The sequence below is a fragment of the Neolamprologus multifasciatus genome, chromosome 18 (genome assembly GCF_963576455.1).
Source record: "Neolamprologus multifasciatus chromosome 18, fNeoMul1.2, whole genome shotgun sequence".
NCBI lineage: Eukaryota > Metazoa > Chordata > Actinopteri > Cichliformes > Cichlidae > Neolamprologus > Neolamprologus multifasciatus.
The window spans coordinates 5,294,963-5,314,784 of NC_140456.1; the positions used below are offsets into that span (position 1 = coordinate 5,294,963).

The following is a 19,822-nucleotide window of genomic DNA, read 5'->3' on the forward strand; positions in this document are numbered from 1 at the left end:
GGGATTATACAGCCATTGTTAATTGAAAGTAAGGTTGAAAGGACAGGAAATGAGAGGGGATTATGCAAATGAGACATTATGATGCAAAAGAGTTTCAATTAGAGCAGAAAGCTTCAAATGTCTTTTTAGATTCATCATTATGAATAGAAATGTATTTTTGAGCATATGTTAGTATCACGGAGGGTTTGCAGTGGTTCCCAGTCACTTCCACTTTGTTATAATGCTGATAACAGCTGATTGTGGAACATTTAGAAGTGAGGAAATTTCATGGCTGGACTTGTTGCACAGGCGTCCTATCACAGTACCACGCTGTAATCCTCTGAGCTCCCGAGAGCGACCCGTTCTTTCACAAATGTTAGTAGGAGCAGTCTGCATGTCCGGGTGCTTGATTTTATACACCTGAATTTGATGATTTGGACGGGAGTGTGAATACCTTTGGCAGCTTAATGTATTTGATATAAATACACCTTGTCTCTTTGCCTTTTTTCCCCCTTTAATTAGGATACAGTTTATGCATACATGAAAATCTTTCATCCTCTGCCTCGTTCTCACTTCCATAGGGTTGGTTTTGAAGCCTGCGGACCTCAAGCAGGAGACACAAAGCAGATAAAAGTGTAGCACGACGAGAAGTTCAGTTTGTCTCCTGCTGTTTCTGAAACAACACAGCAGGAGCAGCTCGCTAACCTACATTTCAAGCTTTAATGTTTAATATGTGCGAGTGTGTCATAAGTGTTATATTGTTGCATGCATGCAGTATGCACAACTGTCACGTGTGCAGCACAGTCCATATTTATGTGTGGCCACTGCAGAGTTCTGTGCATTGGTCGGTCTGTTTTAGGCATTTCACGTGTTCTCTAGTATTTTATAGTATGTGCTTATTATTAAGTCATCATTTTTATTAATGCTATGATTTCTGGACGTTTTTGAGCAAATGTGGAAAACTATATTACAAATCTGAGACTGATAGTTTATTTAGAGCCAGAGATTTAACATGTTTTAGCGCTGTAACCATGAGACTAGCTCAGAAACTTCTGGGGTTTTATGACTTCCTTTACACCTACATGTAGAAGTGGTTTCATGCATCCCCCCCTAAAAAAAAAAACCCAATTTGTGTCCAATTTGTGTCCAAAAGCTGGCACAGTATCAGACCTGGGTCCAGAGCTGGACCACTGACATCAAGGAGCTACTCCAAGAAATTCACCAGCAATCTGCAGATTTTCATCACTCTTAAATTACTTAAACAAACTGTTTTCACACTCCAGAAAATTTCAGGGGAGTCACGTCTGCATATTTTCAAAAATTGTCCTTTTCTCATGTGGAGCACACAGCAGGAGGGAGTCTGCTTCAGCATTTGTGTAGGAGCCGTCTGGATAGAGCATGTGGGACGTGTAAACTCAAAAGCAGCACATTGTTTGGACTAGATGCTCCTCTCACATTGACTCAGTCTGACATCACACAGGTTAGAGGGCTGATGTCCAGTCTGACCACATTCTCACGTGCTCTCAGTCACAGGATGTGTGGAGCAGTTCAGTGCAGCAGAGCAGCTCACGTGATGTTCAGACAGCTGGTTTCTCTGCTCTCTTTCAACAGTCCAACGACATGCATGGTAGGTTAGTTGGTGGAAATGATAACTTTCTGACCACATGCTTCAAATGTTCTCCATCTTTCTCAGAAACACTCATATTCCTCTGTTTTCTCCCCTAACATCAATGTATGATTTACAAAATGTGCCACTGACCACCAGCTGATGCCACCAAACTCAGTGATGCTGAATCACAGCCCTTTCTCTCCTCGTGATGTCACAACCTCAGCAGTCGCCCGCCTCCTAAAGCCGGCAGCGGGAGAGAGAAGTCAGTCACTGTGCAGGGCTTCCCGCTGCAGAGCTGCACTCTGATTATTTGTTTCAGACCAGCAGAAGAGAAGAAGCAGCAGAAGGACAAACTAGTATAATAACAGAGGAAAAAACATCTCCTGAATGGCACCGGGGACCTGCAGCAGAAACATGGAGCGGACAGACTGTGACCTGAAAGGAAAGTCTAAGAGGAAGAGGAGGAGGAGGTGCAAAGGCAAAGGTGAGTCGAGCAGCTGTGATTGTTGAACTTTATGTGGGAAACAGATGATGATGCTGACAGTTATTTGTGGCAGTATTCAGTGAGCTTGGGTCTGTTTTACTCCACTGATGAAATTCTTACACAGGCTTTGTTTTGCTTTGCCGTTAGTTACTGCATTACATTACATCACTTACAGCGAGTGCATTTAGGAAGAGATGTTTTACAATTCACCACAGTCCACCTGCTGTATTTGTGAGTTCAAGAAGAGCATTTACAGGAAAAATAACGCTTATTGCTTTAGTCTCTGGGTTTGGTGATGATTTCAAGTGTTTGGTTTTCTGCTAACTTGAGCTTTGGTTTGGTTTTGTCCTTCGCTGCTTCTCTGTCTTTATGTGGGGATTTTCCTGCTGTCTGAGTTTCGAATCCTTGTTTGGGTCTTTCTTTGTTTTTTGGATCCTGTTTGTGGGTCCTGGCTTGGTTTTGTTATTTTGGGGGTTAGACTGAATTTTAGCTGCAAGCATAGTTTCAGAAATAGTCAGCTGTTACCACTGACAGACCTTTTGGGCTGTTGTAAGACTTTTTTAGATATGCTAAATCCCACGTGAAGGTGTAAATAAAATCTAATTAAAAACTTCTGGACACCTGGATATTAAGAGCAGGTTACAGGGATAGAGCTTTCTCGTTGAGGTTTAACCAACCAATAGATGGAAATTAAGTGGAAATCACTGGTAGTGTGGCCGAGTGGTCTAAGGCGCTGGATTAAGGCTCCAGTCTCTTTCGGGGCGTGGGTTCGAATCCCACCACTGCCAGGCTTTAGTGGCTCCACATGTTCTCCTCCCAAGCTGTGAATTGAATTTTTAAAATGCTTAACTGGTTATCTACTCTGCATATTCACATGAGAGGAGTGGGCTTGGCAGCGCCTAACCAATCTAAAGAAAAAAAGAGTTTCTTCTGTCTACAGAAACTGCTCCCTGTGATGGAAACTGCTTCAGTTTGTCAGCAGATCAAAGTGAAATGAATTACATTGAACAGGTTTTTGTTCTGTCTTCTAGTAGCTGTAGTTCCAACCGGGTAAAAGAGACTTAAATGCAGATTAGAATCACATATAAAAAACATTTGTTTGTTTTTTACCTGTTGGCAATCGACAACGGTACAGTTTGCCCTTCATTCACTGATTTTAGTAAATTATTGCTCAACAATCTATATGATACATAAAGCGTGATTTTAAACATAAACGCTGAGCGTAACCTGCTCCCGCTGTGTGAGAATAAAGATTAAATATAAAAGTGATTTCATACCTGTTGATTTTTCATCTGTAAGAAGTGACCTTCCTAGTGCAGAAAACCCAGGATTGATCCTGAGGTTATCCGGATAACATCCTGCTTCATAGTACAAACTTCTGCTGTGGCGACGCCTTAAGGTACACAGACTTTACAGGCTCTACATCAAGCGGGTCACTGACAACCTGTTAGGAGGAGTGGATTTTTGATATATCAAAAAAAAAAGGCTTCGACCCTTTGCGCTGCTAAATTTAATATAGCATATTGCAAAAGCACTGCTATATTATATTTGCATTTGCTTAGAACACAACGAAGCCTAGCTCCGACCCTAAGTAGGTCATGGCGACCTGGTGGATGTGAATCAGTCTTATTTTGGGATTGGAAATTGAAGCACTGATGCAGACACTGGGATTGTTTCTCCCTCTGGAGCAGTTAAAAAGTCAGGGAGCATCTCGTCTTATTAACTGCAGTCAAACTCAAACTTCAGCTTTAAATGATGCTAAAAATGCTTTAGTCATCCCTTATGGTCCAGTCGGTTTCTGAGTGATTAAGTACGGTGGCCCCTAGAGACAAAGCACGTACAAACTCCAAAACACTTGCAAACTCCAAAACACATGCAAACTCCAAAACACTTGCAAACTCCAAAACACATGCAAACTCCAAAACACTTGCAAACTCCAAAACACATGCAAACTCCAAAACACTTGCAAACTCCAAAACACATGCAAATGCCAAAACACTTGCAAACTCCAAAACACATGCAAACTCCAAAACACATGCAAACTCCAAAACACATGCAAACTCCAAAACACTTGCAAACTCCAAAACACATGCAAACCCCAAAGCACATGCAAATTCCAAAACACAACGGAAGTGCTCCAGGACGCTAGGGGCAGTGTTGAGCTCGATTTGCAAAATAAACGGCAAGTTTGTCTGTATGGGACGGTCTAGTCTCTGTCGCGCTTCCCAGGTTGCCTAGCAACCATGATACTAACCGCTGGTAACGTGTCATACAATTTTGTTTGACAGAAATGAAGGAAAACATATTTTGTTCATTTGTTTGTTTGTTTCTACAAGAGCTTTGTGTGATTTGATAAGTATCTGAGGTTGAGACCACAGGACAGTAAAACATGATTTTTGGGCTTCATTTCTGTACTGAACAGTCATTTAAGATTAGTTAGTAAATAACAATTAGCTAATGTTGTTCATGAGACTAAAGTCATATCACTTTGGTAATGTAAATATAATATGGCCAATATTATAGTTATTATATTAATCATTATTAGCTATTACAGCAGTGAACATGAACTCTGTGTCAAATACTGAGCCACAGTACAGATTCAAGTTGCAGTTATTTATAGGTCTTATCACCTTAAATCTTCACTCAAAGACAAGTATCTTTGACAGTGCATATATAGGTGTATCATATATAAGAGAGAAATGTTGTTCCTTCAGTATGTTGGCATTACTAAATTTGGCTCATTGCTTACATACGTGTGTAAAAAGAAATTATATGAGCTGTGATAACTGTTTCTGATAAAATGAAGAGTAGACTGATATATTGAATATTCCTTTATTGGGTGAGAAAATCAGACCATGTCATAACTGCTTTAAGTCATACAGAATAGATATCAGAGCCTTAAACAGGCTGACTTCTGCTAAATGGGTCAAACTGGGCAGAAAGTATACAAACACATAGCATCATTATAGAATATGATGTAACACTATAGATCAACTTACCTCAGAATATATAAAGCATATAAACAATTACAGCAATATGATGCAACAAACACAGCACTGCTACTAATCCAAAATACTCAAAGCTTCATAGAACTGAAACAAACATTTATTTTTAGGTCCATTCAGCTGCTGATACATACTTTAGGTTTCTGAATATTAAACTTGTTTCTTCCTTTCATAGTGTGTAACTTGAAGGCCCTGAGTACTTTCTCCCACACTGCAAACACTGGAATGATAAAATTATTTGAACATTACCTAATAAGACTGATTCAGGACAGACAATTAGTTATGTTAAACTTTCCTAGCAGTCCTTCACAAACAGGGAACAGTCTGTCTATTCTCTCCATCTGTCAGCTGCAGCTGGCTCTTCCTCCTCCTCTTCCTCACACACTGCTGAGTCCTGGTGGATCATCAGGGGTGCAAAGCCTCACAGATGATGTGCAGCAGTGAGTCCCTCAGTCTGTCCTCACTCTGGACACTTGCAGTTGTCACACATGGAAATCAAATGCGTGATAAGCTGCAGGATTCAAACACAAATGTAACTTATAAATACATGTTCATACTTTTATTACACAATCAGAGAGAAAGAAAAAGAGAGAGAGAGTGCAGGACAGACAGACAGGTGACAGCCTCAGGTGTATACACTGCTACAAAACAGCACAAAAGAAGGAGGACTGTGTTATTACGAAACAAGAAGAGTTCCCAGATGGTACAGTGGACACGTGTGTGACTCCTGTGATTAAAGCACCTTTCTTTCAGCTTAACGAGTGAACCGTCAGCTCGTTCAAACACACGTTAAAGTCCGTTTGGCTCTACACCACCGAACAGTGGCAGCAATATAACATAGCTAACATTAACAGTGCAGTGAATCCTGCTTGTGCCGTGATATTCAGGACTGCAAACCGAGCAGCATCACTGACTTTCAGCCTGTTGTGTTTGTGGATATATGACTGACTTTAATTATCCATAAAATCATCACATTCTCTGTAAGATTAAAGTCAACTATTGAACGGCGTATATTTTGGAGTAAAGGCTTTAAAACCAAGTTAGTACAAACATCGCTAATGTCACATAACTTTCCCGACATGTGGCCAACAGTAATGTTTTAATGTTCTTCATTATAAAAAACATTTGCGCATAAATAAGTGACATAATATTCAGTACTTACTTCTGAAAGTTTACTCTTGGCGGCTCCGCTTCAGCCGTTTTTTTTCGGCAAAATTATCCACACCACAGGCGAGCTATGAAATCTGGGATATGTTGGGCCATGAAGGCTACAGCGACCCATTCTTAAAATTCAGGGAAATTAAGGACGCATTTGAGGGCCGCATTTCGAGCAGCCTTTGAATTGGGACAGCCTTCGTCGAGTCGCTGTGACGTAATCGGCCTTAAAATGTGGACTTTAAGGCTGCAGACCCCAAATCCGGTCATTGGTACATCCTGGCTTGTGTAGTTACTAGGTAACAAAAGCTCAACACTGCCCCTAGCGTCCTGGAGCACTTCCGTTGTGTTTTGGAATTTGCATGTGCTTTGGGGTTTACAAGTGTTTTGGAGTTTGCATGTGTTTTGGAGTTTGCATGTGTTTTGGAGTTTGCAAGTGTTTTGGAGTTTGCATGTGTTTTGGAGTTTGCAAGTGTTTTGGAGTTTGCAAGTGTTTTGGAGTTTGCAAGTGTTTTGGAGTTTGCAAGTGTTTTGGAGTTTGCAAGTGTTTTGGAGTTTGCATGTGTTTTGGAGTTTGCAAGTGTTTTGGAGTTTGCAAGTGTTTTGGAGTTTGCAAGTGTTTTGGAGTTTGTACGTGCTTTGTCTCTAGGGGCCACCGTAATTAAGTCAGGTTGTGCAAACTTCATTCATCTTTATAGCACCGGAAATCGTTCATTTTTAAGCCCATGAATAAACTTGTTTTTATCACCATGATAATGTGCTTGAAGTGCCAATGCTAACACAGATATATAGCAACAAATGCAAATAGCCTGAGCTAAAGGGCATTTATAACTGGTTATTTAACAAACTGAATTAAAAACAGATGTGTTGGATAAGATTTTGTTAAGATCCGTGTGTCTGAATGACAGAACAGCGAGATGTCAGGTTTAATGTTTCTGTCAGACTGATGACAAAAAGTCTTCCTGAGGTTTAGGAGCTGGTGTAAAAAGCCAAATTGGTGCAGTTGCTATTTAACCACATCAGTCAGGACATTTACATATCTGCCCTGGTGATTGTTGTTTTCAGCTTTAATTATTGTCCTCTTCAGTTGGTGGATGTCTGCAGAGAGTCTCAGGTGTATGCTCCCTCTCTGTCTCCGTGGTTCAGACTCTCCCGAGAACCTTTTCTGCTTGATTTGTTTGTTTGCTGTTTTTGCTCATTCATTTCTGGGCTCCTATCAGCGTTTATAGCTGTAACACAGGATGAGCCAAACCCAAGGGCTGATCAAGCAACAAAAATGTGAACAATGCAATCATGGCAACGCGGTGCATCTCAGGTATGTTAATCAATTAAACCAAAGACGAGAAGATGTTACAAGAAGAAGGAGTTACAGGAATACAGCTGCTGCCACGGCCGACAGCGACACCATCACCTCCGTTCATCTCCAAAAAATAAACACTTGTGAGGAAGGACAAAGGCGATTGTGACTCAAAAGTGTCAATGAGTTTTCAGTTTGCTCCTTTTTCCACTTTCTGTGTCTAAGAAGTCCCAACGTGCAGCCAAAAATGTTCACTTTCTGTTTACTCGTGTGAGTATAAATGTCTCATCAGGATATGAGCTCTGATAATCATAATTACAGTGGTCTGACCAACAGGTCAGCCTTTTAGGATTACACTGGCATTGTTCTGCACATGATAATCCTCGGTAAATGCTGCAGATTACTCCACGATGGCCACGGTATTAAATCCAGCAGTTATTCAAAGTGCTCAAAGCCTTTTCCACTTTCATTAACGACCCGTTGGCCTTTTTTGTGCATCAAAGCGTGTCCTCTACGAAAAATAAATGCCTCCAGAAAATCATTAGTCCCCACAAATCCCACTATTTTTGGACCACAATGCACTCAGCTAATGCTTCCACAGTATCCAACAATGAGCTGTACTTTAATGCCAGCTGTCATTTTAGAAACAGAAGGTGGCATCTTTTTCTCAAATGGCAAACGTCTCCGCTTACAATGGAGCTCTGTGAGCGCGCGGCAGGAGGGAGACTCGTGTCGTGCGACTGCTGCGCGCTCAGTAATTCAGCAGCGTTTGAGTTTCTCTGTTCTTCTGAGACTGTGAGCATCTAGACAGCTGGATGTATAAGCAAACTGTCACTCAAACAAGTAAATGGGGAGGGGTGAAAAAGAGGAAGTAATCACATGGGATTACCAAGTCTTTTCTGTTTACAGTGTTACAGAAACATCAAATTTAATTTAAAAGGAAGTTGAATGTTTTTCTGAGATTTCCCGTTTTCCTTTAAGTCTCTTATAAAGCCGTTATGTGCATTAATAGGTGAGAGAGTTCAGAAAACACTGCTGCTGAGCTCTGCGGGAACATTTCCACATGACTGGCAGCAGCGGCTAGTTTGGCAGAGCCGATTCCTCCCTCACAGTTTGGCTCAAACATGAACGGCCATTAAGCATCCACCCATATGTGAGGGTTCACGTCGTATTTTTCATCATCGGTTGGGTGAACACGAGGCGCCGCGCACACATTTGTCTACCTTCCAAATCATGGTGAGAGCACAGACCCTTTTCTAAAAGGTGCTAGTGACTGCATGGTGGACTGGATGTTATGTGGACTTTAAGGAGAGATGTTCTCAGTCATTAGTTTCAAATCTTACTGAATCCAACATCCATCTATCGATCCGTTATCTTCAACTTATCCAAAGCAGCAGGCTAAGGAGGACATTCCCGACGCCCTTCTCCCCAGCAGCGCTGAACAGTCCCTCATGTCCCCCAAGGCCTGATCTTCCCAGTCTCCTCCCTATTGTTGTGTGCTCAAGAAACCTCAACTGGCTCCTTCCAACATAATGTAGGAGTAGTTCTTCTCTTAGCTCCCACCGGGCGTCCAAGGTCCTCAGCCTGTCAGCCTGCCTCAAAGACAGGGAAACTCATTTCAGGCATTTGAAATCACAGCTTTGCTCTTTCTGTCATTTTTTAAGATTGGGTGAATGTTTGGAGTTCTCTCTTCACCACTTTAGCCGAGTATAATGCCTCCAATACTGCTGATGCACCAATCCACTAGGGGTGCAATGATACACAAAATTCACAGTTCGGTTTGATACTTTGGTGTCACGGTTCGATATTTTTTTGATACAAAAAATTGTTCATGCCTTTTTAATTTGTCATTTATTAAAATTATAAATATATATTTTAACTCAAAAGTACAGTTTTTAAATTTATTGTTGCTGAAACAACAAAGTAATAAAAAAAATCTATCTGATTGAGGAATCACTCATCTTTGAAAAAGAGAGTTTATTACAGAGAAATGTCTCTTTCCAAAATAAAAGCTATACTATACGCTTCTTCTGGGCTATATTCTCAGCAGCATATTAAACATATCAGGTCCCCATAAGGAGAATCATGTGCTAACGGCTGTCTAAATGACTCGGGTAAAGTTTGTAGCATGCGTGCTTGTTGTTTTTGTCTGCTTCCACTTGTCTTTGCACTAGGATGATGTCGGAGTAAATGTGCAGTCATATTCGTTGTGTTCCCACTAGTGCTGTCAGCGTTAATCTGAAATGACGTTAACGCCACAACACGGCAAATCTCCGTTAACGAGCTACCGCAGATCGCCCCGTGCGTGGGGGCGTCAACACATTAATGAGCTAACTGCGCTAACACACTAGTTTCCACCCATGTAATTGAGCATTGCGTGGCACATCCAACATACTGTTTTACTTTTGTCCATGACGCGCTTACCTTCAGGGTCATACGTCACATGAAAACCAAAATAGTTCCAAACGCCAGATCTGAATGAGGGTGGGGGAGGTTCAATTTGCCATGTTGCAAGGAGCTTAGCTTCTGTCTTGCTAGCTTGCGCTGCGCTCAGTGGATCTGCGCTCAACAGTGCAGCCTAGGCGGAGTAGTCGAACGCAGATCCACTGAGCGCTCAACACAGACAGCATCGTCAGAAGAAAAGTTGATAAAATAAATTAAAAATTTTGTATTGTTCAATACATATGTGAACCGAACCGAAAGCACTGTATCGAACGGTTCAATATCGATACGAGTATCGTTGCACCCCTACAATCCACGGGTCCACCTCTCGCTCCACCCTCCCATTAGTCATGAATAAGATGCTTGAGTATCTCGCTTTGGGTTATTTCTCTTGTCCAACTCATAATGATGATGCTGGATATTTTGTTCCTTTTAAATATTTTTATTTAAATGACTGTTTTAGCCTAATGAGAGTTTTTTAATGGTGTGGAGTGAAGGTGGTGGAGAAGATGATCCAATTAGACAAGAAGTGAAAGCCAGGGAGAGACACACAAGGAAAAACAATTCCAAAATAAAACAGGAAGATATGATAAACACTAGTGATGGGATTTCCGGCTCTTTTTAGAGATCTGGCTCTTTCGGCTCGGATCACTAAAAAGAGCCGGCTCTTTCGGCTCCGAACCGGCTCTTCAGGTTGTTTTGTTGCTTTAATTATTTAATCATTAACAATAATATAAAATTATGCAGAAAAGGAATTACTAATGTAAAAAAAGTGGTTTTATTTATATATGTTTATATATGGCCCCTAGAGACAAATCACGTACAAACTCTAAAGCATATACAAACTCCAAAAAACACGTACAAACTCCAAAACACATTTCTAGCGTTTACTGAACACAATTGAAAACATGTGTGTATTGTTTGTGTATTTATAGACAAGCACTCATATTTATTCAAATAATTTAAAAAAAAAGTTCATTTACCTGTTATTACCACACACCAAATCCGGTTGTTGATACTTCCTGGCTTGTGTAGCCACTAGGTAACAAAAGCTCAACACTGCGCCCTAGAAACCTGGAGCACTTCTGTTGTCTTTTGTACGTGCTTCTGAGTTTTTACGTGTTTTGGAGTTTTTACGCATTTTGGAGTTTGTACGTGTTTTGTCTTTAAGGTAAATGGTAATGGTAAATGGCCTGTATTTGTATAGCGCGTTTACTAGTCCCGCCTAGGGACCCCAAAGCGCTTTACACGTCCAGTCATCCACCCATTCACTCTCACATTCACACACTGGTGGAGGCAAGCTACAGTTGTAGCCACAGCTGCCCTGGGGCAGACTGACAGAAGCGAGGCTGCCATATTGCGCCATCGGCCCTTCTGGCCAACACCAGTAGGCGGTAGGTGAAGTGTCTTGCCCAAGGACACAACGACCGAGACTGTCCGAGCCGGGGCTCGAACTGGCAACCTTCCGATTACAAGGCGAACTCCCAACTCTTGAGCCACGATCGTCCACCATAAATATACTTTATTTATTCACTCCACATAAAATGTAATAAATAAATCATATAATACAAAAAACAACTATTTACATTTTAAACTTTTAACTATTTAAATTTTCAGCTTTTTCCTTTTAAACAAATTTAACGTGAAACAACACAAAACACTGCAAACCACAACACAATTAAATATAAATTAAAATATTAAAACAAAAAGAAGAGGCATATTCTCTGTCATATGGGCCTGCATGATTTCTGAATCCTTTATCATCTGCAACTGAAAATAGTGGATGATTACTATACCTTTCTAATGTGACGTTGTTGTCCCTGGCTCTCTTTCTCTCTGGCTCTGTTCCTGTGCTACTGAGTGTAACTAACGCCCCTCCCCCCTCTGCCCAGCGCAAAGTACAGGCTGCGCATGCGGAGTTTAGCGGGAAAAAGGGCGAGAGAGAGGGTGAGAGAAAGAAAAAAAAAAAAAACCTCACGGCTCCCAATAAGGAGCCGGCTCGCGTCGTTCACTTCAAAGAGTCGGCTCTAAGAGCCATTTCGTTCGCGAACGACCCATCACTAATAAACACAAGGAGAAGACGGAGGGAGGGAAAGGCGGGAGACACACAAAACATTAAAAATCAAAACAGGAATAAAAACTCAATAAATCCCCAAAAAATCTAGGACCATGAAATTTATAAACCGGTGGGTTTTAATACACAGATCAATAGTCATACATGACACTGAGTACTGTACCGTATTGTAGACCTAAATAAAGTCCCGAATCTGCAAATGAGCACAGCCCCGTGAAGCAGCACTCGCAGCTTATTCACCTTTTTCTGTCCCCATAATTAAGGCACTCAGCTGTCACCTATATTCCTCCACAGGGAGGAGGTTATTTTGAGATATTTTACAGCAGTTTCAGGAGATCAAGTGAGGCAAAGCAAAAGTCAGAGAAGAGAAATAATGGGAAGCACAATTATGTCAAAAGATGCGCAAAAAGCTCAGAAACAGAGAGACAACAAAACCGGCAGGGTAGTTTTCAGCTGCATCGGAGTTCACCTTGAAATAAAAACATCAGTGAGTTGATTAAAGAGGAAAAAAATCAAGAACATGTCAAGAACTTTTCTAGATGCAAAGCCGCTTGATTTCAGCTCGTTTATTACAGCACGCTGTGAGGACCCTCTGAGCGCAGACTGCAATGAAATTACTTTGTTAATCTGGATTTGTATCTGTTTTTTGTCTGGATACAGATGAAGTTTTTGGGAGCATTTCAGTAAAAATAAACTGCCATTTGGCTGTAAAAAAATCCCCTTCTGTTGCCTTTTCAGTCAAATTAACAAACTGTCATTCATTGGCTGTAAAGTCTCGTTGGAGAAATGATTTGATTGTCCTGCTTTTAGCGAGGATTACGATTCTCCGACATGCGACAAACAGCTGCTGTCTGCTCCGGCTCTGTGTCATGACGTGGCGTGTGTTTGGCTATATTTGTATATTGGATGCATTTTGGATAAGTGAGCTCCATCGTGCAGTCAAACTTAGTGGGGCATGTCAGTGCGCAATTTCACTGATGGATTCTTCAATCGCCACACTTCTCTGGGGCTTGGGCTTTGTGAAACCATTAGCAATATGGTTTGTGCGCCCATTTAACTTAATTGCAGGGATGCTCAGCGGGTAAAGTGTGGCCATAACTCTGCAAGCGTTAGGGGTCCCATCTTCTCTGCAGCTTGGAAGGACAGCGCCGCAGCTGAGTTTTGATCCCCAGTGGGGCTGAAGCAGCGACAGAATAAGATAGTCACTGATATTTTTATTGCAAAATCCAGAATTTTTATTTTTAAATTGCACTTTTAATAGTAAATTATAAAATAAAAATAGCAAATGTGATTAACTTCAGGCTGACCTTGCTGCGTGTTACAGAGTATAGCATGGTGGAAAAGGATGGAGAGAATCCCCCACTAAGCTTTTGGGTTGGCATTACTTTAGATTTTGTTTTGTATTAATTGCATGCTTTGATGTTTGTGTTTGATGTGAGGTGTGGGCCACACCCATGTGGGAGTGGAGATTCTACTCTAGTCCAGCTGCCAGCTATTTGGAGTTGAGTACAGGGAACAGCTGATTGGGGAGGACTGGAGCCCTTCTCTATAAAGGGGAGAGGAAACAGGAAGTAGGGGTTGTTGTTGTTTTTTTAGTAGGACACTGGTGTAGCAGGGAAGCCTCGAAGATCCAGGATGAAGTGTGCACATTTTAACGGAAAAGATTTTTAACCTGGCCTGGTTTTGCTTTTAAAATAATCTGAGGATGTTTGAGGGAGGACTCATTTTTATTGGGATGTGAGTGGATGTGCTGGGAGGCAGGAAAACAAACACTGGACTGGAGACTCTCTGTGCCCCTGACAAGGAAACTGGACAAGTTTTGGGGAAGTTCCAGCTCCCAGGATGTGATGTGGACACCCAGCCTCGAACGAAGTCAGGCCTGAAAAGGCTAACAACCCTGACCGCGGTGGCTTTAGGCCTTGGATTCCTGGCCAGAGTTGTCTTCAGCCAGTAGTTTTACCCGGAGAAAGAACAAATAAATCTTGTGTACCCCATTGCAGTGTGCGTGTGGTGGTTCGTTACTGGTCAATATTAGAGCTACTACTTTCTTGTACGGAGGCTATTTTGGGCCTTACGTAACACTGCGAAAAAGTATTTCTCACGTTTTGTTTTTTTTGGGGTTTTTTTGTCACACCTGCGTGGTTCAAATGATCAGACAAATGTTCTTATTTGACAACAATAACCCGAGTAAATACAAAATGCAATGAGATGAGATGCAGCGAGAATTCCAGGGATTTAAGTAAAGGTTGTTGAGTTCTGGCAGGTAAGTGAAGATGAATCCTTTCCTTAGAGGAGCAAACCAGCCTGAGACAGCAGGTGAGTACTAAACACAAGAGGAGGTCTTCAGCCAACCGAACACGAGACTGCAAGGCAGAAAAAGGCAACGTTAGGAAGCACACAAGCATGACTGAGCCCGACCACCACAACGATCTGGCAGGTCATGAACAAATCAGAAACAGGTGTGTTGGCTGAAGAGCAGGAAACTGAGAGACCCTGACAGTCGGTGGAGTCAGAACAGAGGCTTGGACTCTAGACTGAGGCAAAGTGGAAATCACAAAATGTGACATTCTGTTCGAAAAACATGGATGCCACTGCTTCTAGAACTAAGAGGAGAGGGAGCATTTGGCTTGTTATCAGCTGGTATTGGAGGTCATTAGTACTTATGGAACTGGCAGCTTGCACATCTGGAAAGGCGCCATCAGTGTTGAAAGGTATGTGCAGGTTTTACATCAGAATATGCTCCACGTGTTTTAGTCGAAGGCTTTGCATCAACAAAACGATGCCAAACCAGCTGAAAATATTTGGTGCATCGTGAAACAAACAGAACAAACAGGAGCAGCTGGGTTCAATCACATTCTGCCTTCATTTAGATTTTACACAGAGTCCCAACTTTGTTACAATTTGATTTGTATAGACACAGAAATGCTGAGACAACATGCCAGTTTGATAGAATTTAAGATCATATTTTAAGGGGAAAAGAACAATAACATTGTTGCTACAAACAGGTTGCGTATGTATTAAAGACGTGCTTCAGGGGAAGAGAAAGATTTTAGATGCTTATAGAATAAAACTTTAGGTTCTCCTGTTATCTGTGCACAGTGATCAGAGACATCTACAAGGAATGGTGATGATATTTTCCAGAGATCTGATTGGTCAGTAGGCGGTGATTTCTTACCTGATCTTTAATCTAGAGCACAACAACACTGCTCCAGAGATGATATCTGCAGCATAAGTAACCATGGCGATGTAAGTATGACAAAGCAAGAAGTAAACCGTCTCCATAACAGCGAACACCCAGGGTTAACCCCGAAATCACCTGGATAATCCTGCTCTGTAGTACAGACCTGTGGCTGAGTTAAAGCAGCCGGACTTACCCTGTGCAATGACCCCAGAGAGGACAAACACAGGACCAGGCAGTCAGAGGAAAAGCACTAAATCCTAATCATTAATCCAGGTTAAGGTCAAAAAGTCAAAAGGGCCAAAAATCAGACATAAACATCACAAGTAGGGATGCAACGATACCAATTTTTTAAAACCAATACGATACCGATACTTGGATCTGAGTACTTGCCGATACAGAGCACAAAAACCGATACTTCTACCACACACACACACACAAATGCAATGAACAGGAAGACAGCTTTTATTTTATTCGCTGCCGATAAAAAATAAAATCTTAATAAAAATGACCACAAAAAATTTTGAAGTGAAAAATAAGCACTTCTGTTAAATTATTGCAGAGTCTCCTCATTGTAATTTAACAAAATATCACTGAACTATTGGCACTGTCTCGAGCTTTCAGAATAATAAATAAACACTTCTTTACCTCTTCAGAAAGTTTTGGCACCATTATCTCCCTGATGTGTGGGCGGTTGGGAATTTCATATCGCAGCTCGAGTATGCTGAGAAGACGGTGCAATCCTATGTTTTCCACGACCAGCATTGGCTGGTCATCCAGAGCGATAAAATAAGTCAGAGCCTCTGTTATTTTAACTGCCCGTGGATTTTCTCTTGACATTTTTCTTCGCTTTTCCAAAACCTGAGTTAAAGTTGGCTGTTCCGGTCCACACTGCTGACATTTTGTTTAGCCTAGCTACAGCAGCCTCCAGTTTCTCTTTTTTATCTGGAGCCGCCAGTCTCACTCGCCTAACCCTGTGCCTGTTTAGCGCATGATGTCCCCCTAGTGGCCAATCTAAAAAACTACAAAAGAAATGACAAGCCACCCTCTGATTAATGAAATAAGTTGGTATCGGTTCTCGGTATCGGTTAACTTTTACGAGTATGAGTACACACACATTTTAGAGTATCGGCCTCGATACCCGATACCAGTATCGGTATCGGTGCATCCCTAATCACAAGGAATGCGACTGGGACTAACAGGATGCAAAAAATACACAGAGAGAAAATGGAAACACGAGGAAAACGGTGGAAAACTCGACTGTAATGAGAATGAGACAGTCTGATGGGGAATAACGGGGAGCATCAGCTGACTGACAGCAGGTGAGGATGTCTAACTACAGTGCAAAACAAGCAGGGATAAGTCAGGACCCAAACCGGCCCCAGTTAAGACCAAATGTGGCCCAAAGATAAAGACGCTCTGCACACTTTAGCCAGATGGTTTATAAAAAAAAGTCTAATCTACAGAAAAAAATGATATATTTCTTTCTTACACTGACAGCAACATTAGATTTAACCCGCTCATTTCTCTGACTACACTTGGGCCTCGATAAACTAACGAAACAATTAAGCGATTCTCCAACTGCGAGCCAACAAACACGGCTCACAGTGAGAGATAAGCACCGCCTAATCATTCAAACTGATGAAGTGACAGCGAGTCAGCAGGCGAGGGCATTAAAAGCTGAAGCGAGGCCCATTGGAAGCAGGCAACAGGCTGCCATAGATTACCGCTGCCACTGTTATTGTCTCTCGTTTTAGTTTCATTGCACATCACCGTATGTTTCAGGCAATAATTTCATCACTCATTTCCAAATAATGATCATCAGCTTGTTGATTTGAAAGCAGACGTTTGTTCCCTGAGTGCGATGAGATGAGACGACGTACTGAACTAAATTTAGGCCGGAGAGAAGCTCTGCAGCCTGTTCTCGCTGTGTGGGGAAGAAAATGGTATCTGACATGGATCTGTGGTGAAATCGCAAACACTTAGCTGCAATGTTTTAATTAGACAAAATGGAAAAATGGGTTTGAAAGCCAGCACAATACATTTGGAAAAATCCAGTCAGCTTGCTGCTATTTATTAAACTTTAGATAAAGATTTTAAACTGTCTTTGTGCTTTCTGCTCTTCGTGACTGCCTCAATATCATCAGTGAAAATATGCAGAAAGGGTCCAAAAGCATTTTATCCGGATTTTGAAGATTTGTTTAACATTTTTAATGAAGATTTGACGCTTGGTGTACTCACCAGGATTTCTTAAATTCGAGTGAGAAGGATGAGATCAAGAACCAGTCAGAAAATTCCCAAACCAAAGAACTGTGAGGTACTGGACTCACACACACCAAGTGACTTTTTGCACAATACTCAGTGTTTTTGCACATTTCTGTTGCACTGTTTTGTCTGTATCACTCTGTTCTGTCTGGTGTTGCACTCTCACACTTGCACTTTATCTAGTCCTGTGTTAATTGTTTGTTATATGTCATATGTAGCACCATGGTCTTGGAGGAACGTTATGTTATTTCATTGTGTGCTGTACCACTGCACATGGTTGGAATGATAATAAAGCCACTTGACTTGACTAATGAAGCTAACACAGAGCAGTCTGGATACAACTGTAACTGTGTGTGTTTAATTCTTTTAGGGGGTAAAAGTAAAGACATTACTTTTACTGCAGAAGCCACAAAGTGTTAATGCCCCAAAACCCAGTTTTTATTGTTTCTGTCGTGAGTCTTATTTGAACAAATGTCAGAGCATCAAGAAACTGCTACAGTTTATTTTCCTTAAAAAATTAACCTTTTCACCTGGTTCTCCGTCCCCTGCAGTGACCATGTCCCACCCACAGTGGGCCTCGCCCCACAGTTGGAGAACCACAAAGTTAATCACAGTGGTGCACATCCCAAAAAGTTGATTCTGTTCATCTGGACGTAGCGTTTGCAGCGGGAGAAACGTTTCATCGCTCATCCAAGTGACTTCTTCAGTCTCAGCTGACTGCAGGTTTCCCCAATCTTATAAACAGTACAGTTGCACAATGACTCAAACCAGCCTACTGAATGAACTGTGAGGGCCGTTCCTTGATTATTAATATGCAAACTGTCATGACCATTGATCAATAGGCATGAGTACCATTCACAGAGTTGAGGAACAGCTGCAAGATGGTGAAAGATGTACCCTCAGGCCCCCTCATCAGTTCAGAGATGGTCTTTTACATAGATTAGGGGTGTCGAACTCCAGGCCTCGAGGGCTGGTGTCCTGCAGGTTTTAGATCTCACCCTGGGTCAACACACCTGAATCAAATGATTAGTTCATTACTAGTCCTCTGGAGAACTTCAAGACATGTTGAGGAGGTCATTTAGCCATTTAAATCAGCTGTGTTGGATCAAGGACACATCTAAAACCTGCAGGACACCGGCCCTTGAGGCCTGGAGTTCGACACCTGTGACATAGATGGTCTTGGATTTATTTACCTGGATGATTGAGCACACATCAAGACACAGTGGTGCACTTTTTTTTCAAAATGTGAAAATTGGTAGTTTTACATCTAATAATACCAAAAGTTTTCATTGCATATTTAACATTTTATAGTCATATTTAAAATTATTTTTAAACACCCCTTTGTTCCCACAAGGAAGCCTCATTTTTATTTGGGGCCAGTTAGATTTTAGATTTCTTAGTTGATGTGACAAGACAACACATACTGTGTCTGAACCACAGCTTCCCACTACCTCATGGGTATGTGGGTTAATCTGGACATGGTGCCAAAAAGAAGCACTTCGCTGTGAGCAGGATTTGAACCTGCGCGGGAAGATCCCATTGGATTTCAAGTCCAACGCCTTAACCACTCGGCCATCACAGCTGCTTGTGTTTGTTTCTTTGCTTTAGTTTTTGCATGTATTGTGACACCACCAACTAAATCATTTTCACTGATTTCTGCAGTGAATTTTTTCACTTGTCTCTTTGCATTGTCTCCACCTGAATCTCACCTTTTTCACAGCACAGCTTAGGTTTGCAAAGCTGCATTTAAACAAACCACCTAACCCTTTCAATTCAATTCAATTTTATTTATATAGCGCCAAATCACAACAAAAGTTGCCTCAAGGCGCTTCATAGATACAGAGAAAAACCCAACAATCATATGACCCCCTATGAGTAAGCACTTTGGCGACAGTGGGAAGGAAAAACTCCCTTTTAACAGGAAGAAACCTCCGGCAGAACCAGGCTCAGGGAGGGGCGGGGCCATCTGCTGCGACCGGTTGGGGTGAGAGAAGGAAGACAGGATAAAGACATGCTGTGGAAGAGAGACAGAGATTAATAACAGATATGATACAATGCAGAGAGGTCTGTTAAGACACCTTTGCACAGACAATGTACAATACTGTGCTAGACCTTGGAGGGGTGATGATTTGGACTTGCAGTTTTTGAGGCAAACATTAACTCTTCTGTATACCAAAGTCACATGAGAGGCCATCTGTCTGACAGTCAAAACGTGGCCATAATTGAGTCATTGAGTCATGCAACAGCACAATGATCACAAGCACAGCAGCAAATCTGCAACAGAATGGCTGAAAAAAGAAACAAGGTGCTGCAGTGACCGAGTAAAAGTCCAGA

At 41.7% G+C, this 19,822-nt stretch overlaps 1 protein-coding gene and 2 non-coding genes across 4 annotated transcripts in view; 2 read left to right on the forward strand and 1 right to left on the reverse strand.

The window, feature by feature from the left end:
* Positions 1–464: 464 nt before the first annotated feature.
* Positions 465–19,822, forward strand: part of LOC146497173 (inactive double-stranded RNA-specific editase B2-like) — a 57,916-nt gene continuing 38,558 nt past the window's right edge. For both annotated transcript variants that reach the window (XR_014870616.1, XM_085140657.1), the window contains exon 1: positions 465–2,072. Coding sequence is in view for 1 of the 2 variants with exons in the window: in XM_085140657.1 (XP_084996783.1) it covers positions 1,976–2,072 (97 nt within the window). In the remaining variant the exon portion in view is untranslated. The remainder of the gene's footprint in view (positions 2,073–19,822) is intronic.
* Positions 2,779–2,860, forward strand: trnal-aag (transfer RNA leucine (anticodon AAG)). The gene has a single exon. It is a non-coding gene; the product is annotated as a tRNA-Leu (tRNA).
* Positions 18,989–19,070, reverse strand: trnas-uga (transfer RNA serine (anticodon UGA)). Its single transcript has one exon. It is a non-coding gene; the product is annotated as a tRNA-Ser (tRNA).